This window comes from Rhagoletis zephyria, unplaced genomic scaffold (assembly GCF_001687245.7).
Source record: "Rhagoletis zephyria isolate East Lansing unplaced genomic scaffold, Rhagoletis_zephyria_1.1 Rzeph_scaffold_00422, whole genome shotgun sequence".
In the NCBI taxonomy this organism is placed as follows: Eukaryota; Metazoa; Arthropoda; class Insecta; order Diptera; family Tephritidae; genus Rhagoletis; species Rhagoletis zephyria.
Window position 1 is genome coordinate 180,965 of NW_016157506.1, and position 24,479 is coordinate 205,443.

The 24,479-nt window shown below is 39.4% G+C and overlaps 1 protein-coding gene across 1 annotated transcript in view; it reads right to left on the minus strand.

The window, feature by feature from the left end:
* LOC108359618 (uncharacterized) overlaps positions 1-24,479 on the minus strand; it is a 67,894-nt gene that overhangs the window by 3,822 nt on the left and 39,593 nt on the right. The window contains 2 exon segments of the mRNA XM_017611548.1: positions 2,483-10,896; positions 10,899-18,988. Of these exon segments, the coding sequence (XP_017467037.1) occupies positions 2,483-10,896; positions 10,899-18,988 (16,504 nt within the window).

Genomic DNA, 24,479 nt, shown 5'->3' on the forward strand with positions numbered 1-24,479 from the left:
TACACAGCAAAAAACACGATTACCACAGAAACGAAAGTGGAAACGAGCTAGGCGNAGGAATAGCTAACCCTTTCGCTTGAAGAAGGCCTTATTTTAACATGGGCATGTCATTGGCGGTAAGCCCTTACCCGCAGCATTACCTTCAAATGAAGGGAGAACGCATGGATAAACAGAATCCAGAGAAGCGAACAAAGAATGCCTTACAGAGAAACTAATGTAGAATGCCTAGATAAGTACATACTTATTTATATTAAATTGAAATCAGAAAATGTCTTAAAAGATTAAAATTAATNCTGAGCCCCCATAATACTTAAATGTCATGTAATCAATGTATTCTTATAGTTTCGAGCGTTTTGATTGATCATAGAAAATTATAATGGTCTCAAAAGAAAATTCCTAATTTTCTTACGTGTTATTCCTATGGGAATTATGAGCGCTCGATGAGCGACCTCTTAGAATTTTCCTACAGTGGCGAAATTATGAAGGATCATTACTATACCAAATACTAAAATTTGAGTCGAAGTCTGGTCGCATTATATATGGTCTAATGTACATACATACATATGCTTGTCTATCTTTATGTGAAGAACATGAACACTAACGATTCCTCAGAGTAAAAAAGCCGTTGTGTGGATAAGTAACTAATTTATTTACTTATAAGTAAATAATTGAATGGCGCTTTCACATATGGTAGTGTTTGGCCGAGCTTCTCCTCCGATTTGTGGTGTGCGCCTTGATGTTGTCACACAAAAAAAAAGGGGGAGGGACCTACAGTTTACGCCGACTCCGAACGGCGATTGTATTTTTATGAGAAGAGGCCGTTGTAGTGTAGTGGTTAACAGTGCGCGCTACCCTTCCGCATAGGCTGGGTTCACGCCCAGTTCAACCCAGCATCAAAAAAAGGCTAAGTAATAGCGGTCGCCCCTCGGCAGGCAATGGCAAACCTCCGAGTGTATTTCTGCCATGAAAAACAGCTTACTCATAAATAACCGCTACAAAAATTCAAAACTGGAATCGGTATCAGCTAAATTTTACGACGATAGTCAGGCATAATGAGGTTATGGTCAAAAAATAAGAAAAAAAAATATATTAATGTTCAGGTGTTACTCTTTATATCCAATGCATAGTTAGATTGAGGGTTTTCCAAATTCCCTCACACTCATTTTCCGCTTTAGTACCCCTCTATGGGGGGAGGGGAATCTTTAAAATTTCTGAGGTTTAAAGACTTCAGATAAATTACCAGTGGAAGAGAACGGTAATGGGGTTTGTTAGAATTGCTTGAGATTAAAGTAGTAGATCAGTCACTATCAAAATATTTCGAAGGAGTATTTTTTTTTAAGATTTATCGCGATTTTATATGGGAGCTTATAGAGTGAATGTTCTCTCTGGTCGTCGCTGATCGAGTGTAATCTGAGGTATCTACTGTGACCTAAAACTCTCATATGTGCTTTTGGAATTTCTTTTTTCTTCTAACCTAATGACTACCAAAACATATCCCGCTAAAATAACTTTTTTTAAGTTTTAAAAATATTTAGTTTGGGCGCGTTCAAGGTTCAAGCTCTCGTGGTCGTCGATGTTCTGAGCATTTATCTCAAAAAGACTAGGGCAACATTTAGGAAAGGCGTTTGCAAGTTGCAAGTATGATCCAATTTATATTTTCCTCCTTCCTTCCATCTTAATTGTACCAAAGTTTACTCCATCGAAAAGCTTAGACTATAATAATGTTTGTTTAAAGTTTGCATTGATAGTTTTTTGTCAAAGTGAAGTGAAATTTAGGCCCTTAAAGACTAAACTTTGTTTGAAGATACTTCTTACCCGTATACATATGAATAAATTATACTTTTGTCGTAATTTTTCATTGTAGAAGTGACATATCTTTAGAAAACAAATTATGAATGTACTGTGATCATCTCTCATGTTTGTTCAGAAGCCACCCCGTTAGTTTGTCAGCTGATTTCAGATCTGAGTTTATGTGGCACTAACAACCTTATGCATTGGGTATAAAAGGAAAACAAAAATAAATGGCTAGAAGAGAGTGACAGTGAGCTGGAAGAGAAAGCGTAAAGCAAATAGTGTGTGTGAGAGAGAAAGAGAGATTAATGCTAGGCTTCCATTAGTTTCAAATAAAAATTGTTAAGAAGCAAACGAAGTCAATGGTTTTTTCATAGATACGTTTAATATTTATTTACAGTTATTTATTAACATATTAATACACCTCAGCATATATGTATAACGATATGTCATGGTTGTGGACAAAATAACGGTAAGACTAGAAATTTATAAACTATAATGAGTATTTAAAGCAAAAAACGCTATTGTTTAGAGATAATCATTTCTTTTCGATCCTCTTCAACAATTTTCAATCGATATGGGCAACTACTACTACTTTCTGTTATTTGATTCGACTTCCCTTTTCCAAAAATAACTCTTGAAATAAGCTAAACGAAAGCTCCAGGCTTCATCGCTATTAAGCAATATTCACCACCCTTACTCTGGGCGTTGTCGCCGTTTTAGCTGAAGACTTGGTTGTGCTTGTGCTGCTGCTGCTACTTAGGTACCCCTCATCCACTCTGTTTACTCTCGGTGAGGTTGTTCCAGTTGCAGCGATGACTGGTGGCACTGTGGTGGTGGGGCGCTTTCTGGACTTTCCCAATTTTCGCGCTCTATGTTTACGAGATTTCTTCTTTCGCACAACATGCGTCTTTGTACTAAAACTTATCACTTCTGTCACTATGCTGCCACTACTTAAGCTACTCGAATTACTACTCGCACTAACACTAGAACCTACATCAGTATTGCCACTACCACTACCAACACTGTGCACTTCGTGCTGAGACATACCCTCAACTTTGTTGTTGGCTTTACCACCTGCAACGTGTACGAGATTGGTGGGAGCCTCAATAATGGAAGCAAAGCGACTTGAGTACTCCGCATTCGAATCTACGGGTCTAGGCTCTCCCAATAGTGTTTGTGTCTTCGTTTGCGAGACTGTGTCTGTGTAGGTAGTTGATTTATTTTCGGCTGAACTGGTGCGATCTACTTTACTGAGTATGACTTTGTCAAGATTAGCTATTGTAATAACTAAGGGGGAGGACTCATTGGATTCAGGGCGTAACAGGGGTAGAGGGACAACGGGTCTTACGTATGTATTTAACTTAACCGCATTATCTGCATTAGTAGGACCATCATCGGTTGTTGCGGTCTTAACTGTGGTCGTTTCCAAGAAATTGTTGTTAACATCATCTGCGGCACCATTTACGGAAAGTGTTGCCTCAATGGTGGTTGAGTTTGATATGAGCGGTATGTTTGTTGTGCTCTCCTCAACAAAGCTATTGCCTACAATCGTTGTGGACTCTAAATTTGGGAATGCTTCGTTAGGTATGTTATTTACAATATCACTATTTAGGTTAAGGGGCAAAGCACTCTCAGTGGTGGTCATCGTTAACAAGGTCGGTAAAGACGTACTTGTACCTGTATTTGGAATTGTGATTTTTATGTTTTGGGTTTCGTTCTCACTGTCGTTCACGTTAGCGGTATTGGTACTGGTACTGGTTGAATTTTTGTCATCTGATCCGAATATGTAGTACACACTATTTACAGAATTTAATTCTTTACCTTGCCGTTCGCCATCGAATAGGGCTTCCAAGGATATTGTCGAACTCTCAACTGCGCTTCTTATCACCTCGGGTACCAGTGCTTTACCATTCCGCTGTTCCAATGTAGTTCGTGCTTGTGCACTCTCCGTAGAGTACGCATACTGGGGCACATAGTAAGGTACGCCCTCGGGCAACGAATTTCTTACGGGCATTGAGACCGTTGGCTCAGTTGGAGTGTAATCGGTAACTGTGCTGTGGCCGTCGATGGAAATGTCACTGCCATCGACTAGATGGACATACTTCACAACGCTGATTTCGCCCAGCTGTTCTACATGGGGCAATTCCTCGACCCGTATATTTGACGTGCCGATCGGCTGGAGGAACTCATGATTCGCCTTTGATTTGCGCCGTAGCTTGTCTTCTTTTGAGGTAATCTCGACAATACGATTGATCTCTACCACCTTGTGTTTCGGACGTGCTCTCTCGGGGACAAGGCGGCCAATGAAGTTGGCATTCGCTGTTGGTGGCCGATGTGTTGGCTCGTCGTGGCCTGTCTGCGTGAAAACGTGCAAAAGAGTCGTGGTAGGTGTTTGTTGCGTCGTGTACCCAGTACGTTCTGCGCCTGGCTCATTGTCCTGTGAAGAGATTTCATTAGCATTGATATAATAATCGGTGTTCGTGTCGCCGGAGGCGGGTGTGCGTGGCGTTGTGGTTATGTAACCTTCGTTACCGCCAACAACTGAGGTGTATTCATCATCGTTTTCAGTTTCTGTGTTTTGTTTGGTAAGATCTTGTGTATCTTGTTCTTGATCTGTTGGTGTTTGTTTACTGCCTGTTATGGCGATTTTCGGTTTAAGGGTAGTGTGTTTTTTGCTGTTGATATCAAATATCTTTTTGTTGCGTGCATTTAGTGCTTCAATATTTAGATCTTCAATAAGTGAGTTATCGCTATTAGTTTCCGGTGTTTCTGTGGAGGTGGCTATGTATTTTCGCTCATAAGAACGTGTGTTGGTTGGAATAAATGGTGCCGGTTTGGTTGGGATTACCGGAGTGGTACGTTCAAAAGTGGTGGCAATTGGTTTAACTGGCAGACTTGGCGGTGCCACACCTTGCGGTCGGTTCACGACGCGCGGTCTATTTGTAGTGCGCGCATTACCTGGCGTAGATGAACCAAAACGATTACCTGAGGTGCTTGAGGCAAAGCGATTAGGTTGCTGGCGTCCTCTTCCGTTAAAAGATACTTTACCTGTAGATGATGATGGTGTAGATGAAGAAGGTAGGACGGGTCTTGCACCTGGTGGAACACGATTGTCCTTGGGCCGGTATGTGGGCGCATTGAACTTAGGTGTTGTGTCTTTTGGTGCATCGTTATCCACATAGGTATCTTCTCCATCTTCTCCGTCCTCGCCTTCTTCTTCTTCTTCTTCTTCTTCTTCCTCCTTATCCCCTTCACCATCTTCGTCTTCTTCATTTTCTTCTTCAACTTCTTTTTCATTGTCCCTAACCGGTTGCAACAATGTGGTTGATGTTCTATTGAATAAACTTGACGGGCGTGTTACTGGTCTTAGAGTAATAACTGAGATAGGTGAGAGGGGANGTTTAACTGGCAGACTTGGCGGTGCCACACCTTGCGGTCGGTTCACGACGCGCGGTCTATTTGTAGTGCGCGCATTACCTGGCGTAGATGAACCAAAACGATTACCTGAGGTGCTTGAGGCAAAGCGATTAGGTTGCTGGCGTCCTCTTCCGTTAAAAGATACTTTACCTGTAGATGATGATGGTGTAGATGAAGAAGGTAGGACGGGTCTTGCACCTGGTGGAACACGATTGTCCTTGGGCCGGTATGTGGGCGCATTGAACTTAGGTGTTGTGTCTTTTGGTGCATCGTTATCCACATAGGTATCTTCTCCATCTTCTCCGTCCTCGCCTTCTTCTTCTTCTTCTTCTTCCTCCTTATCCCCTTCACCATCTTCGTCTTCTTCATTTTCTTCTTCAACTTTTTTTTCATTGTCCCTAACCGGTTGCAACAATGTGGTTGATGTTCTATTGAATAAACTTGACGGGCGTGTTACTGGTCTTAGAGTAATAACTGAGATAGGTGAGAGGGGATTTTGGGATTTATTTTGGTCGGTTTTCGGAGTTGACTCTTCTTCCTCTTCATCTTCGTCCTCGTACTCTTCATATTCGTCATCCTCTCCTAAAGTTTCAGTATCTGGAATAGGTACCCGCTTGCCGCTCTCAAGACGGAAACGCTTCGTTCCTGGAAGCAGTTGACTTCGTGGATCTATGCGGACAAAACCCTCGCCGTTGTTGCGATTAACGGCATTGAAGGGATGGAAGCGCCCGAACTTGCGCCGCACAAACTTTCTTGTTGGTTTCGGTGAAGTCGGAACTATAGTTGAAATGGTAATACCGGAAACCTTCGCTGGGACGTATGGGCGTTTAGCGATTAATTTTCTGCGGAACGTTGGGCGAGTAAAAGGAGCTTTGGTCGTTGTTACTTCTACATTTTCTAGTATTTCTCTGTGGCTTTCACTTTCGTTTTGTGTAGTTTTTGTATGTGAAATCAGACTGAATGGACGTCGGAATGCTATACTCTTCGTTTGAGTATCATGAACGGCTTTTCCGATCTCATTTTGTTGCAGCTCATTGCTGGTTATAGCGGTTGCCGTATTGTCATCGGGTAATAGCTTTTTCAAACGTGTCGATGCAACATCGGGTCGTGGTTTTTCTTGAACTGTAGCGTCATTAGAATTCGTTGGAGTAATTTGTGCAGCATTGTTACGTGTAAAGGTAAGCTTATTCAACCGACTACGTTGAACATCCGTGTCTTGTTCTTCTGAGGAGGCGGATGATGTTGCACTCACCTCCTCATTATCCTCATCTTTCACATCTACCTCGGCATTTACGTTTTCATCTTCACTATCGTTTTCATTAACAGCTTGTGCATCTTCAATGGCACCCTTCGTCGTGCTACTAAAGCGCGTCAATACAACTGTAATATTGCTAGAGCTGCTGTCTTTATCTGTTAAGAGTGTAGAAATAACTGAAGGCGTATTTGTTGTTACACTCACGTTATCTTCTTCAGTTTCTGTTTCATTGTGCGTTTCAGAAACGTCATCATCCACTTTCGGCAGTTCTCTATTGCTATTAGCTATAAGGCGGTTACCGAAACGAGCTCGACTGCCTCTGCCAAATAAAATAGTTCTAGAAGCATTGAAATTACTGTCGTTCGACGTGACATTTGAATTAAGACTTTCTAAGCTAAAGTTTTTCGATGAAGTGGTCGTACTTCCCACATTCTCAGAAACAATCGTATGTTCTCGGAAACTATTCCCACGTCTAGAACCGTAACGCGTGGCATTAACACGCGATTGATCTGTAAATGGCACTTCCGGAGTGCCGTCAACAGTGCGATTAACTGGCCGAATTAATTTGCGTATGACTTTACGGAACCGTTTAGTGGGTACCACATCTGCACTTACTGGACTTTCGCTTTGCGATTCATTTGCATTTGAGTCTTGGGTATTCAGAGGTTCTAATCTTGTCCGATTTAATTTCTGTCTGCTCGAGTTGAGCGTATCTAAACCATGGCTAACAGTGTTGGTAGTATTAGTAACACTAAAAACTGTGGAATTACTACTATCACTATTTAAAGTATTAACTAAAGTAGCATTACTAATTGTATTTGTGCCGCCGATGGGACGACGGTACTTTAAAACCCGTATCCGTCTGAGTGTGGGAGTTGGACTAGAGCTCAGAGTGCTTTCGGTGATTGTGGTTGTGCTGTATTCATCATCAATGTCATCATCCCCTTCATCTACTAACGCATTTACCTGATTTGTTGTTGTAGTTGCTGTTCTATTCCTGCTCGACTGGTACAATTGCTTCGATGAAAATAGGTTTGATGGTGCTTTCGTGGCAGTAGGAGGAGCAGCAGTAGTCGTTGTTGTGGTAGTTGTTAATCTTGAGCGGTTGTATTGATATTTCTGAAAACGTCGGTTAGAATTAACTTCATTACCCTTATCATTATAGCTGCGATCATCAGCTTCATCATTATAATCAAGTTTATCAATCAGATTATCAGCCTCACGTTCCGCTTCTTTATCTACATTACTACTAACATCATCGGTTATTTGAGTGTTGTTAGATTTAGATTTACTTAAATAATTTGCTAAGGTGCCGAAACGATTAGTATTACTACGACTTGCGGACAAACTAGGTACTCTATTTTTCACATAAGGCCTGGCAACTCTCTTGCTATTGCCCTCTTCATCAATGTCAATTTCCTGCTTGTTGTCTAGTTCGTCATCGTTCAAAATGATTTTCGTTCTTCTATTATTAATTGTTTCTATAGTCTTTGCCCTGACAGTAAAAAGTGATTGCGGTCTCGGGTTCACTACTCCCTCGCCATTTTTATTTCGTGTCTCACTTTGTTTTACACTATTTCGTAAGTTTTTTAGACTACTCTGCAGTTCATTTGAAGGTCTAGGTACTTGTAGTCGCCTTAGTGACTGTGGTCGGTCATTAGTTTCTACAGAACTTTCATCGTCTTCGTCCTCACTATCCTCATATTTATCATACGTTTCTGTAATTTCTGTGAAGGGTCGAGTAAATGGACTTCGTGTACCGAGTTGTTGCCTCGTAAAGGTCTGAGGCTTTTGGAATGTTGACCTATCCGAAGTTATCAGCACATCGTATTCCTCGCTGTATTCCTCTTCGCCCAAATCTCTCTCTTCGTGCTTTTGGTATATACTTCTATTTATTGCTGGTGTTAAGGGCCGCTTTGTTGTAGTTGGCCGTTCTTTTTGGCTAAAAATACTAAAAGTGCGTTTTGTTGTCAACGTTTCCGTAGGTGCTAAAGTTGTTGTCCTTGAACGATCGAATGTTTTAAACGCGCGGCGAATCGTTGAATCTGCCGGCGTTTCAGTGGTTTCTTTTTCGCTTGGCACCGCACTTGCCTCGGTTGTAATACGAAAGCGGATCGAGCGATTGAAATTGCGAACTGTGGTTGTTGAATCCTGCGTAACTGCATCGCTGCTTAACTTGACATCTGCAGTTTTCGAAGTCGTGAAGTTTCTTTGGGCACGGGTTGTGTCTCCAGTGTCATTTTCTATCACCTCGGAATTTGCCGCTTCTTGCGACAAAAGCGCCCTGTGTCTATTCGTTTGCCCAGAAGTAAGTTTGGTGGCAGAAGTGAAACCTTCCATCATCGTATCTGAAGTGTCTTCATCACTTTCTAACGACTCATTTGGAATTATAGTTGTTGTACTCAATTGCGTTCTAGTAAAAGTCGCATAAACACGACGCGTTGTAGGTAGAATTACACTCTCTGTGGCATCGGTAGTTAGATCTGTTTCCAGCGTTGTACTCGTTGCATTCAAACGTCTTCGGATTACAGTCGGTTTAAGTGTAAATTCACGAACTGCGGTTTCACCAGCTGTAGTACTTAGTGTTTCACCTGAATAGGTGCTGCTTTGTATTCGTTTGTGAATAGTATTACCACTCTCTTCTATTTCAGTTTCCTTGGTTTTTGCGTTTGGAGTGGTTGGGGTGTAAATACGCTTTGGTATTATGGCAGGCCTGCGCGATGTAGCAGTTAGGATAACGCTTTCTGCATTTTGTTCTTTTATATCTCCACTCATCGTAGTATCTTCAATATCAGCATCTAAGGTTGAGCTATTACTGTGCTTGGCTATTTGTTCAGCGATCTCAATCTCGCTTTCTTTGAGAATACCAGAGTGATATTCAGCCATTTCTGTTACATCGCCTTGACTCGATTCAGCACTTTCCACTATTTCGGTGGTTGTGCGCAAACGATTCAAAGCCAAATAAGTACGCTTTGTTGTATACTCTCCGCTCAGTTCATATTTTTCTTCTCCTTTCTCTGCTTCGTCAATACTAGATTTGATAAAACTTTCAGTAGAAACTTTGTTTTTAAATCTATTTGTGGTTGCATATGCTAGTGTGGGGACATTCTCTGGTGAGCTTTCGGTAGCAGAAATACCATTCAGTAATTCGAGCTCGTCCTTGTTACTTTCGGTTGATGTTGTCGGCACTTTACGAATAAGCGACACATAGGGGCGACGAGTTGCTTGATTATACTCCACAGTTTTTTCCGTTGTGCTCCGCAGTCTGTCTACTGCAAGTATGGGTCGGCGTTCGGTGCTTAGATTAATACTAGTGCTATCCTCATCTGAACTCTCTGTTGAATTTTCATAATCTGTTCTCGGCGTAGTGGATTTGGGAGGTAGTCTATTTATTGCAGAATAAGTCCGTCTTATTGTTGCTGTTGTAATCGTATTTTCTGTTGGGTTTACCTCGCTGCTTTCTTGTTCTTTTGCGTATCTCTCTGTTGTAGCTTTAAATCTGTTCAAGGTAATCAAAGGCCTGCGTGTTGTCTTTACGGTATTGTCTTTCTCCCATTCTATTTCACTGTACTCGCTTTTATCTGGTGTTTTAGCAGTCGATGTTCTATATCCTAATAAGTTTAGAGAATTTAAAGAGCGTCTAGTTGTACTCTCCGAGAGATCATTTGTAATGGTATCCGCTGAATTTCTTGTTGAACTCACTCTAGCAAAGGGACGACTGGATATAGTTTGGTCATCGTTTGTGGAGTCTTGCTTCAATTGATCATCAGCTGGGCTTTTCGTTGAAAATCGACGAGTTGGTTTAGTAAATCTATTGAAAATTCGTCGATTTGTTGCACTAACAACATTTAGGTTAGTGGTTTTCTTCTCATTTTCGACATCAACATTTTGCATCACTTCTACTTTTTCTGACACAGACTGTGTCCTATTTGATTGTTGCTCTTCAGTCTCATTTATGGTTTTACTAGTATCGTTTTCAATAGTAGATTTGGTTCGCAATTGATATAGCGCGCTGATAACTCTTTTTTTGGAGGTTTCTGTTGTAGTACGTATGTGGTTAATTCTTGTATAATTGCGCAAGGCGCGTGAGTCTTCGTTTCGATCATCTGAATCTTGTGGAAGTATTGTTATTTTAATAGTCGGTGTTTCTTGTTGTAATATTGTTTCAGTAGTGGGGTTGGCTTGGGCAGAATCTAAGTCGGGGTTAAGGGCCGAAAGTTTTGTAATTTTGGAGTTTTGTTCTCTAAAGGTTTTACCAACACGATGTGATGATTCGTTGCGCTTTTCATCAATTTCGTCCTTGGCTTGCTTGTTGGTCGATGGAACAATACCTGCAGCAAATATTTGTTCCAATTCGGATTTTGCGTTTTGGTCATCAATTAATTCTTCTCCAGATGTTGTAAATTTTGAACCGATTGATTTTGCCCCCAGGTGCCCATCTACTTTGACCCGGGGGTTTTCAATAAAAAATGCTCATCATTTGTGTTGCTCTCATCAGAGGCAACAGATGTATTGCTGTCATTACTTATATTAAAAACTTCGTGTATTTGTTTCTTTATATCGACAGAGCTGGTTTGTGTCGAAAGAGGTGGCTGTGGTTTGCCTATATAGATCACTGGCGAATCTTTGTAGTACTGGTAATATTTCCTTCTGTGATAAATTGGCAATGAGATGGAAGAATCTTCACCGTTGTCGCTGAGCTCATTATTCAATTTCGAAACCGACTCCTCAAGTGAAGCACCCGTTTCTGATTCTAAATTTGTTGCGAGATTACCATCGTCATTATGTGCAGTTGCATTTGTAAGCGTTGTCTTTGTTAAGGTTGTAGTACCACTCCTGAAACTATTACCTTCGCCATTTTCATTTAGTGTACTCATAGCGCTGGAGATATGTTTCTTGATAATATCAAAAGAATCCTCCGCAGATTTGGAATTGTGGGACGAAGTTATTTCAGAAGATCTCCCTGTGGTTATCATTGTCACAGCATCAGCAGTAGTGGTTGAAGGCATAGTTTTAGTAGTCTGCGACGTAGTTGCTTCAAGTGGAGTCAGTGTGGTTGTCGCAATTGCGTCTTCATCACTGTTAGTTATGTGAGAATTCGGTGTACTAATTTCAACGGATTGCTTCGAGGCAGTTTCAGGGTCAAGCTTATCGTCTTTCACCTTTTCTTCTTCCGTTGTGTTCACCGGCCTTTGTAAATTTATTACTCTTTGGCGTAACTCTGGCTTTATTGTTGCTCCACTGTCTTTCGTAATTGCTGTTGCAGTAGTGCCAGTTGGTTCCTGGGTTGTTGCCACCGGCCTTCTGAATGCAAAACCTTTTCGCGTTGTCTGTATCACTTGCTCAGTGGTTGTCTTTACGGATTCGGTGGTCTCGGGAACCTCAGTGGTTGTTTTTGTTGTTTCCCTAAAACGTGGCCTCTTTAAAGAAACCTCTATTCTGGTTATTTGTTTTGGCGCCGTAGTTATCGCTTCCAGTTGCACTTCTTCCTCTCCTTCTATCACACTAACACTTTGCGATGTTGTTGTTGTCGGTCGCAATGGCCTTGTAGGTCGTGTCCGACGCGTAATTGGAGTAGCTTCATTCGTTGTGGTTGGTCGTGGTGGTCTGGTTCTTTCTTCATATTCATATTCCTCAACATTGTCATTTTCCATCACAGTAGGTGGTTTTCTAATTACTTTTCTTCTTGTCTTGACGATCGTCTTTTCACTGTCTTGCTTTCGTCTTGATTTCGGCGCAAAATCTAGTGAAAGAAGTGAAGATAAATCCGCATCTCGGAAGCGTACACCACCACGGTTTCGTGTTACAGGTCGTGGTGTACTGGCCGGTATCTTCTCAGTTACGACCTCATATACATACTCATATTCAGGTTCAGTTTTTTGTACCGTTTTGGTGTGCACACGTTTAAAGGTCTTCTGTTTCGCATTATCAGCTGTATTATAGGTACGCGTTCCAGTTTTTATGACACCATTTTCTTCTATTACATTGGTAGCAGAAACTCTTTCCGAACTACCAACACGGTTTGCGGCTTTGAGTCTGCCTTGATTCGAGTACTGCGCACGCGCGCCATATCTAGCACGTGTGCTATATGGTTTGAGAGAAGTTCGGTTCCTTGTTAAACTACCGTTACTTGTATCGTATGATTGATCTGAACTAATTTCTTTTGCGGGAAATTTAGAGGCTTCTGTCGAATTTCTTTCTGTATTCTCAGCATTCCAAGTTTCCGTTGCGACCTGCAATGTTGAATTAATGTCAGTTCCAACTATTTTTAAATTTTTCGAAACTGTGCTGAGACGTTTTGAATTCGATGTGGATTCCGTATTGGAGGTTGTGCTGCTTTGATTACTTTGAGCAGAAATATCTAACTTCGCATCTCTTCCTTTGTAGCTAGAAGAGCTTGCTATTAATGATTCTTTTGTTGATGAATCATTTTCGGAAATATTCTCATCGATCTTTGGGCCGTCTTTGCTTCTTCCTTTGCCATTTTCGCTTAAAGAACTTTCATCCGTTCCTATGTCAACTTTTTCTGACTCACTCGCTGTTAATATACTATCTGCTTGCTTTGCTGACTTCGAACCAGACTGATCAGATCCATTTTCGGCAGAGTTTCCTACCTCTTCAGAGGTAAAAGTAGCCGCCGCGTTTTTAGTAGTTCCTTTATGATTTAAGTCTTGCACTGTAGCAGAAGTTTTAGTTGAATTTAACCCGGAAGTGGCTATAGTCCTCTCTTTTTTGCCTAAATTAAGGCTTACTTCACCTCCATTTACTCCAATTGTCTCCTTGGCTATTTTGACAGCATTTCGACTGCTATTTATTCTTCTTCTAATTACAGTAGTTTTTCGATTTCCCGTATTCGAACGACTTCTGATGTGCTCACTTGCATTTGTTGACTTCAAGTCCTGGTCCACATTTTGAGCCTCTACCTTCACATGTGAGTCAAAGTTGATTGTTTCCTGCTGTGAGGCATTCGATTGTCGGAGCCTAAGCTCACTTGACGAATCGGCATTTTCTCTTTCTTCATTTACACCATCCACGTCTATTCCCTTTCCGAGGTTGTATTGGGTTCGATTATAAGATCGATGTTTATTTACGTCCACAGATAGTAAGGAGGACAAGTCATCCTTATCCATACTTGGACGGTAGGTACCCCGATGAGTAGTGCGTCGGTGTGGAGTTTCAGTTGTTGAGCTGTTATGGATTTCATCTTTGCTATTGCCACTGGATTGTCTACTTATATTTTCTAATGATGTTTCTTGTGAGCTGTGCAATATCTGTTCCTGCTTTACCGCTACCCGTAATTTATTTCGAGCAAATCCATGCAAAGATGTGGATGTAGCCTCAGCACTATTTTTTAGTACATACTCGTGTGTAGTCTGAGCCTTATTTTTAAATTTGGGCTCACTTGTAGGCAACTCTGCTCCACCGACACTTGCTGTCATTGCATTCGAAACTTTGTTAAGTATTTTTGTCTTGATGAAAGACGTTTTGTGAAAGGTGTGCTTTGTCACGTCATTTTCTTGTTGTGACGTATTTCTCTTTGGGGTGGCTGCCGTGGTTATGCTTTCCGTTGTCGTTTGCTCAGGAGTGGAAGTTACACCTTGGCTTCCGGTGCTGTGAGCTATTTCTGGGGCTTTAGTGGTTATATTTTCAAAAAAACGAACGTCGTTTGTAGTTGAGTCAAAAATACTCGCTGGTAACGGAATTGTGGTTATAACTGGTTCGTTAGCTTCAGTGGTGGGTAATGCAGTTGATATACTTTTTTCTGGAGTGTCCGTAGTAACTGGAGCTACTATTGTTGATGATGTTTCTTTATCCATAGGTGTTGTTTGAATAAACTTATCCTCTGGTGCCTCAGTCGATGTGCTACCCTGGCGAATCTCGAAACTTGGCCCGGAGGTGGTTGTATCGGGTATAAATGAGAATGAACTTTCGGTTGTGTCTGGGTAGATGGTGGTTACTGATGCCATGGTTGTTGTTTTGCCAAGCCAGCTTTTGTTTGTTTTTTTAGTGCTATCCTCTAGCACTTCAGATGTTGTGCCCACACTTGAAGTTGTTTCATATTCAAAAGGAGCTGACTCCGTAGTTTCATTTATTTCTGGGAGAGTCGTTGTAAGTGGCCTACCTCTAACTTTGGACTTTACACCAGCACTGATTTTCTTCACATTTTCGGATGAAGTTTCATCTTTATATTGCACCAAGTTTCGGTGACTGATAGCTGAGGTGTGTGATACGGCATCATCATTAATAACAGTGGAAGCACTAGTTTTACGATGTTTAAAGTTAGATTTAGTCATCTTATCCTCCTCAAATTCAGACGGCGTTGTTACTCTGTTACTTTTGAAGTTACTGTTGTTAAAGTTTTCACTTGATTCAGAAGAGCCAGCCATAATTCTTTCCGTCGTTTCTGGATAGTCGGTTGATGTTGCTTCAGTCGTTGAGAGCTTTAGAACTTCGGCCGACAATATAGTAGTTTCCGCTATTTCCGGGAGAGTGGTGAGTTCTGGTGCAGTAGTTGTAGTTAGTCTAACTGGAATGGTAGTCATCTCTTCACTGAAGTTTGCATCTACGATTTCAGAGGATATTCCGCCATGTTTACTAGAAAAGGTTCGTTTATTCGCGATTGTGCTGGATTCGGAAGTCGATTCCAGCGGGATATCGGTTGTATCTGGGACGTCAGTAGTTTCCGGTATAACGGTTGTAGTTTGATCACGTTGAAGTTTCGAGTTCTCATCATTCGATGCAGCCTCAGTGGTCGTAATTGGTGCTGTAGTTGCAATTGTAGTGGGTCTGCTTCGACTTTTAGTTCTACTTGTTTCTGCCAAGGTAATGATTTCTGGCCTGAAGGTTGTAGTGGTTGCACCTTGAATTTTAGACTTTGCTTTAATTGTATAGTTCTGGATGTCGTCGGTTGTTATACCAGTTCTGTAACGTGTAACGTTTCGTTTACTAGAAATCTCACCGGATTCAGAGGAGGATGATAATATAGTTTCACTCAATCCTGGGAAGTCTGTAACCTCTGGTTCTGTAGTTGTAGTTGGTTTGCCGCGAACTTTGAATCTTACTTCAGTCGAGTTTTTCTCTACGTTTTCGGATGATGAGAGAGCCTTATAACGTGTAAAAACTTGTTTGTTAGACATTTTTCCCATTTCTGAGGATATTGCAGCTTTACTGGCGGCGGTAATTTCTGGTGCAGTGATTATAGTTGGTTTTCTTCGTACCTTCTGGTGCTTTTCGATGGAGCTATCTTCGGTGATGTCTGTTGTTCCTTTCCGAGAGGTTGTACTGGTGACAGTGTGTGCTGGTGAATGCGGTTTGATGGGAGTAGGTCTATTTCGAACTGTAAATTTTATTTCAGTTGAATTCTTCTTTATGACTTGCTGTTCAGTGTGCTCTGTGGAGGACAGAGTTGTTTCACTAACTTCTGGAATATTAGTAGTTAATTCCACAGAAATAGTAGTATAATCAAGATCTGTGGGGTTGTTTGGGAAATATCTTTCGGTTTTCGAATTTGTTTCAAAAACTGAGATTTCTGCGGAAATATTTTTTAAATTTGGTCCTGTTAAGCTTATTTCTGCGTCAAAAATTTCCGCCGCGATATTCTCAGCTTCCATTGCGCCCTCAAGGGTCGCAGTTTTGTTATTTAGAGCTGCAGCAGACCCATTTGTGGCAGCTACACTATTTGTCACCTTAAGCTTATTTATTTCTTGGGAGCTCGTTTGTGATTTTGACAGATTGTCACCAACCCACTCACCAGTGGAATCTTTACTCGTTTTGTCAGTGAAGCGGCTGTTTTCGCGTTGGTTTGACGTCTGTAAAGTTGAGTAATCTTGGTTAATAGCCGCTGAGTGGGTACGATTAATTGTGTGATATTTGTTTGTATCTCGCTCATTAGTGAGCGTTGCGTTATCTGCTTTCGAATTTTTGTCCTCGATCCCTGTAACTTGTCCCGAGGTGCTTTCACGAAAAGATTGCGGTAAGTGACCACCACGTGAGATACCCTGGTACATGCTTTCAGATTTTTTTTCCGCTTGCTTTGCAACTTCTGCAATATTTCGGAAGAATGAGGAAGACTTATCTTCGCTTAAGTGTACACCTTCGTTGCCCCGCACAATGGCTTTGTAACGAATGTTTTCAGTGGATGGATCATGACCCTCTGTACGACGTGTTATTGTTTGATATTTGTGGCGATCTCCACTATACACATTACTACCCACATTGAGGCTTTCTACTTTTGTTCTAGTTATTGTTGTCTCTTCGACTGTCGTCGTTATAACTGTGCCATTTTCACTTGTATTAGTTATGTGATAAGTTGTTGTACGAATTACGCTGCCATCATCTCGTGTTTCGACAGTGGTTGTGTTTTGGATGTCGTTGGAGGATACGAATGCACTTCCGGTTGCAAAATTAGAATCTCCAGCAGCAATCGAATTTTCTTGCTCCAAGCTATCTGCATTCCTGGTGATTGTGGTATAAGTTCTTTGGATTTTCAACTCGCCGTTACCTTCATCCGTTATGGTTTCCATCATGGTTCTATTGAATTGAGGAGGCAGTTCGGAATCTGTGTCTTTGATGAGTGTAGTATTTGTAGACTGAGCGCGGTTGAAGCTGGCAATTTCAGTAATTTCTTTTGTTTCTATTTTTACACCCAAATTTTGCTCACCGTTTGTCTCCATGGCTTCTTCATCGCTAAGCATTTTCAAACCTCGGCTACGGAAATTTGTCTTCCCGTCCGCCACTTTTGAAACGCCATTTTCCTCTGACCCATTCTCTGTCGTCAAACTTTTACCGCGATACTTACTTGTCTTGAACGTCTCGTCTTTGGAATTTGTAGAAAACGTATTCGGCTGTGTAACTTTAACGTAAATTTGGCTGTCACTAGTTCTATTAGAGAGTTGTTCGGCATTGCCTTCGAATTTCGAACTCTTTACCTCACTGGATGCATTCGCTCTAATGTCACTCTGTTCTGCTGAAAGTGATTCGTTTATACTTAATCTATAATTTCTATCTACAACATGCTTTAGACTACTTGTGTTTCTACTTATACCACTAACACCGTCTACTTCATCTACTACATGCGTGTGGGTGTGCATTTTTGTTTTTGTGTGGGTGCGCGTAGTGCTGCCCTCTTCATTTGTTTCCAATCCTTTTTGTACTTGCAACACATCTGAATTGGAACTCACCTTATTTTTGGAAGCACTTGCCGCTGATAACCTCGTCTTAACTACGCTTTTTTCATCTTCTTCCGCACTCTCAGTGGTGGACTTAATTTCGTCGGTATTTGTTGGATTGGAACTGTTCGGGCGCGTACGATGCCTGGGGAAACCGAAAGGTCTAGGACTAGATATTTGCCCCAGGAACTCGTTAGTGGGTGCTGTTTCGGTAGTAGTTATGATGGTTGAGGAATCCGTTGTGGGATCCGTCTGTTGATTTTGGATTTGATTTTTGCGAGTTAGTAACTCGTTCAATTGTTGTTGTCTTCTACCACCAGAGTATTTAACGGTATTACCTCTATTACTACTACTTAGCTTATCATTCGTACTACTACTACTACCCGCTTTCAGACTAGTTTTCTTTGTTTCACTTGAAATTTTGTAGTTTTTCTTGTTGTTTGTGCTGTTAATATGATTTTCATCATCTATGTTGTCTGAGTCAGTGTTGGTTTTGGTTGTTGTTGGTATTGTTACATTTCGTGTTCTTGTTGTGTACTTATATTGTGTCTTTGAGCGATTATTGCTTAAATTCGTTACCTCGTCGACGGTGGGGGGTTGGTCAGTGTCAGTCGTTGTAGTGGTGGCTGTTGCTGTGGCGGTGCTTGTCAATGTTTCAGTCGTAGTGGTTGTGGCTGCTGTCGCCTCAATGCCTTCAATTTCCTTTTTTTCAGTAGCACTTGCGGTCGTTGGATTTGACTTAGAGGCGGATTTTTCAATAAGGGGATTGACATCAAGTGAAAGGAGTGAAGGCTCTTTTGATTCTTGCTTAAAGTTTGGTGAAAGAGTGGTTATTGTGGGTACGGAATCGTTAAGATCAATATCGTTTGATGTGGTTGATGTAGTTGTGGCTGCGGAAGCAGTTGTAGTGGAAATGGTAGGATTGGATGTGGATGTGGATGTGGCGGTTGTGGTTACAATGGGCATGATATCGGGATTAGTATTTTTGATGGTTATTGATAGAGTGGGTGAGTCTTTTGCTGTTGTGGCAGTGGTAGTAATAGGTAAATTTGGTTCAGGTGTTTCGTTGTTAAACGTGTTTTCTAATAAATTGTATTTAGTTGGAGTTTCTTGGGTGGTTGGAGTATCTGTTGTTGTAGTCGTGGTACGACGACCTATACTCGCGTAGATGCGTGTTGTGCTTTGTGTTGAGGTTTGTGTGGAATCATTTGCTGTCCCATTTAATTGTACCGTTACATTTTGTTCTTCCTCTTGATCCTCATCGTCGTCGCTTGCGGATGGACTTTCCTCGCCCCGGCCGGTAAACGAATTGTGAAGTCTACTTGGAAGGCGTGCACGTTCCAGATAGTTGTACCTGTAAAAAATCGATTGATTTAAAATAAATAGTCAAAACAAATTACAAGTATGTACAAATATCAAATAAAAGACTTCTCGTCGCAATAAGAGGTGTGTCCACAAAATGCAATATCACGCATTAGATGGTCCGAACATTTCCCAAAAGAGCAAAAAATTGAAATCCTTCAAAGTGTTTGAATGGTATTTCAACTGAAACTACTAAATATTTACAATTTAACTTTATAGAGTAGGCTACCATTGAAACAGGATAACCGAAATAAAATTGGTTTTGTGTCATTTCGGTGACGTGCAATAAAGTTAATGGAATTAATGTCACTGACATTAATACACAATTGAAAAGTGAATTAATGTCAGTGACATTAATACACAGGCCAAAAGCGAAATAATGTCAGCGGAATTGTGGAAATAATGTCATTGACATTAATTCACAATCGAAAAGTGAATTAATGTAAAAAATGTTAAAAATCATGCAAGCTTTACGGTGACGTGTAATAAGGCGCATCGGAAATAACGTCCATGGACACTATTTCTTATCGTCCATAGGCAATAGCATTACCTTTTCGAAAGCGCATGGACATTATTGCTCTTTCAAAAAAATATTGACAAAATACACTTCTAACATACGGCATACATAGTATACAGCTTTAAAAGTGCATAACACCACGGCAATCCACATTCGCTCAGCGGGCTATTTTTACAACATTACATACTTCACTTTTAGACGGTGAATAAACTCCAAAGTGACTTAATATCAATTGACATTATTTCACTTTTGGCTTGTGTATTAATGTCACTGACATTAATTCACTTTTCAATTGTGTATTAACGTCAGTGACATTAATTTCATTGACATTATTGCGCGTCACCGTCATTTCATGCGGGGCATTGCGTTTGGCATACACGCCGTATCCCTCTGGGAAAATAGGTAAGCACCTTACGAGGTAAGCCATGTTTTCTTTCAGTTTTTAGTACCAAAATTGTCATCATGACCAATGTCATCTACTAGTAAAGCGCAAAATGAAGTCCTCCGACGACACATTACGTTGTCAGTTGCAAAATAACGTACAGCCGAAGTTATTTCCAAGCACCGAACTACTCCGAGCTACTGCTCTGCATTACACGTAACTTAATTTGTAAAGCGGCTCAGAAGTATGTGTGATACCAAATGTACATTCTAAATTCCTACTTACATAAGGCGGCCACGTTTTTGTTAAAGTAAGGGAGATTCGTCAGTGACGTGGTAAGGACAGCCGGGTGAAGTGTAAGTTGCTGATAAGCTATGGAAATATAATAAGGCTTGGAAATAACTTCGGCTGCACGTTACTTTGCAACTGACAACGTAATGTGTCGTCGGAGGTGTTCATTTTGCGCTTTACTAGTCGATAACATTGGCCATGATGACAATTTTGGTACTAAAAACTGAAAGAAAACATGGCTTACTTCGTAAGGTGCTTACCTATTTTCCCAATGGGATGTGTAGTATATACATACATATGTATGTGGGTAATTTCCAAACAGAGTGTATATGTCAGGTATTTTTTTATGTTTATAATTATATTTATATTTATATTTATATTTATATTTATATTTATATTTATATTTATATTTATATTTATATTTATATTTATATTTATATTTATATTTATATTTATATTTATATTTATATTTATATTTATATTTATATTTATATTTATATTTATATTTATATTTATATTTATATTTATATTTATATTTATATTTATATTTATATTTATATTTATATTTATATTTATATTTATATTTATATTTATATTTATATTTATATTTATATTTATATTTATATTTATATTTATATTTATATTTATATTTATATTTATATTTATATTTATATTTATATTTATATTTATATTTATATTTATATTTATATTTATATTTATATTTATATTTATATTTATATTTATATTTATATTTATATTTATATTTATATTTATATTTATATTTATATTTATATTTATATTTATATTTATATTTATATTTATATTTATATTTATATTTATATTTATATTTATATTTATATTTATATTTATATTTATATTTATATTTATATTTATATTTATATTTATATTTATATTTATATTTATATTTATATTTATATTTATATTTATATTTATATTTATATTTATATTTATATTTATATTTATATTTATATTTATATTTATATTTATATTTTTTAAGATTGATAAATTTATCCTCTGAAATCGTTTACTGACGTGAAAATTTGCGCAGAATACGAAACTGCTTTCAGGCTCACTTCGATACTCATTTATCAGATAAGCTAATGTTGAAGTTTTCCCACCTTCTTTATGACGTTAGCCTGAGGTTTTTCTTGGGAGGCAGGCTTTTTGTTTGATCTTTCTTCAGCAAAAATTACCCATATATGCCATTTGAACACTTTTGGAGAAATAAGCTATTTAAATAAAAATCCTTTTTAACTAAAAATCATATTCTGGAAATATTTCACATGTTTTGGTTTTTTTCTAAGGGTTTTATTTCACTAAAATATAAAAACAAGGAAATCATTGAAACTCCTTAAGCAATAATGGGCATTGGTAATTATCTTATTTTAAGTGTGACCATGATAAATTCACTTAAAAGCACAAAATAATTACTTTTATTAAGTTATTTCCTATGCCATTCGATCAATAACTTTTTGCGCTTCTTAACTGCAATGCACTTAGACAAGTAAAACAACTTATGTTAATATCATGGCAAAATTAAAAAAAAATTGATATTCTGGAAAACTCGGAGTGACAATATTGTAATATACCTTGTTTATACCAACACATAAAGTGATTTGACCCAGTTCGCTGTGATTCAAAACGGAAGCATAAATAATGTGACCAACTATTTCATAGTTCAAAGAAGTTAAGTTTAGAAGTGCCAGCCAAATTCTTCCATCTTCGCCTCCCGAAGGTTGGCTAATTCCTGTTTTACAAGTGTAGCCTTCTCTAGTGAGTTCCACCAGACAAGGGCTCCTTGAAACCATATAGGCTTAAATCTGGTTTCCTAGAGCTAATGAATTAATTTGGGTGAGACCCCACCTTTTACAGATAGCTCCCCTACAGCAGTACAAGGCAGCCAATACCTTTCCTACCCTTTCCTCAATGTTATGCTTCCACGACTGCCGCCGTTGATCGGTCACCTAGTTGATACAGGTAACAATATCAACGGAAATAAGGTTAAGTGACACTATTTCGTATACTGGTGCGAAATAAAATCAATTGACATTATTACCTTTTCAAAAGCGAAATAAAGTCAACAAAAATTTGGAAACAAAGTAAATGATGCTACTTCCTCATTCAAATGGAAATACCGGTAACAATGCTCAAGCGCGGCTCTGCGTGGTGCGCAGACGCGGCCGCCGCGAAGCTACGCAAATTTAGGGCCAATTTCACAATGCGTAGTTAACTCAGAATCAGCAGATAACTACAGATTTTTGTACTGAAAATCTCTAGTTAGCTGCCGATTCTGAGTTAACTACGCACTGTGAAATTGGCCCTTAGTGTTTAAAAGGGCAATAATATCTATGGTGAAACGGTAATAATGTCATTTAACTCTGTTTTTCACCAGTGCACGAAATAGTGTCAATTGACCTTATTTCTATTGATCTTGTTACCTGTCAGTCACCCAGTTACCTGGTTACGGTAACTTTGAGCCAGATCAAAAAGGGTGTACAGAAATCGTCCCTCAACCAAAACTTCCATATCTACATAGGCGATCACCCGACAGCCCACTTTTTCCAGTTCCTCTAGAAGGTCGTTTACAACCCCAATCCAGAGCAGGGGAGATAGAACAACCTTGTGGAGTGCTCCTATTGACTCTGGACTGAGTGCAATCGTTCCCCCACTCCGCCGCGACAGTTCTGTCACGAAGTAAGCTGTAGATAAACCCTATTAGATTGCTTTCGACCCCCAGATTATGAATATATTTGACTACTGCCTCTGGAATGACATTGCTGAAGAACCCCTCGATATCGAAGAAGGCCCCTACTGCATAAACTTCATGCGGGAAGGCTTCCTCTGACCACTTTACCAATGTGTGCAGAGCGGTATTCACCGACCTTTTCTTCCAAAAAGCTCTTGAAAGACAGTCACGAGGAATCGCGTTTCTTATGTACAGCTCTATCAGTATCTCTAGCGTGTTTAGAAAACGAACCTTTCCGGCCTTCGCGATGAACGCAACACTGACTACCCTCCAAGCCAGTTCGCATAAATAGGGTTCAACCAATTGCACGACATCTTCAGAGCCCTTTGCAGCTGTGCAGGACTTTAATGGCGAATTTATCGCCCAGAAGATCGGAGAGGTACAAGACCAGGGGAGAGATTCTGTAACCAGTTAGCGACAATTTTCGAATTTCTATCGCACTTTTTGATGCAAAAACATTTATATCCGATCCGAAAATTGTCGCTAACTGGTTACAGAATCTCACCCCTGACCTACAAAATATCGCAAAGAAGTACATTTGACTGTACTTCGAAGTACGAAGTACAAGAGCGAATAAAAGCTTATAAAAAAGAAGTACTGTACTTCCGAAAGAAGTACGGTTGGTCACATTAAGCATACACCAACTTTCAATACGCTCAGAAATTCAAAAGTGTATTGACTCGAATTTGTTTTCAAATCGGTTTTTTATTTCTAACATCGGTTAGAAAACACATCACTCATTAAACGCGAAGTGAAAAAAGGCTGGTTATCTTTACACAGCCCGTTTTAAATTAGAATTATTATTATAACCAAGTTGAATTCTTGTTCGCTTCCATTTCGGTCCACCACGCAATTTAATTATTTAAGAAATATCGAATAAAAATAACAAAAGTTGTTTACTTTTGAATACGGTTTCTGCGAGTACGCTATAACGACACAGGTATAAATGCTTGAAAGAAATCTGTCTTGAGTCAATTTAGCTTTTTGTTAATTCGGTCTTGCGTAGGTATAAACAAGGTAATAGAGAGCCATACTTATGCTGATAAATATTTTCAGGCAAAAATAGAATAACTAAAACAAAAAATGTTATGGTAGTCATTGACAAACATTTACTCCTTTTTTCAATGTTTCTTTGTTTAAATTTTTTTTTTAAGATTGATTATCGAATAACCGGAGTGGGGATAAAAATTTTAATATGGAGTAGATATAATATATCAAAGAAATACCGTTCTCAAAAGAAAACAAAACGGCTTACAATAATAAAAAACAGCTTTGTTGGTGGCTTATTATTTGGATCGTATAATGCAGTTTTTGATTTTTCGTTTTTACCACCACAAAAAAAAAATGGGAAAGACGGGACAAAAAATAGCACTTTGATTGGAAATTACCCATATAGAATATCCGTATCCGTAGGTTCATACTTGATAAGATATTTTTTTATGATTTTTTTTGGAACGAATTTCCGTCATCCCTTGTCAAGTTTGGTTTGCAGACAAACCGGTTTCGGCATTGTGCCATCTTCAGTG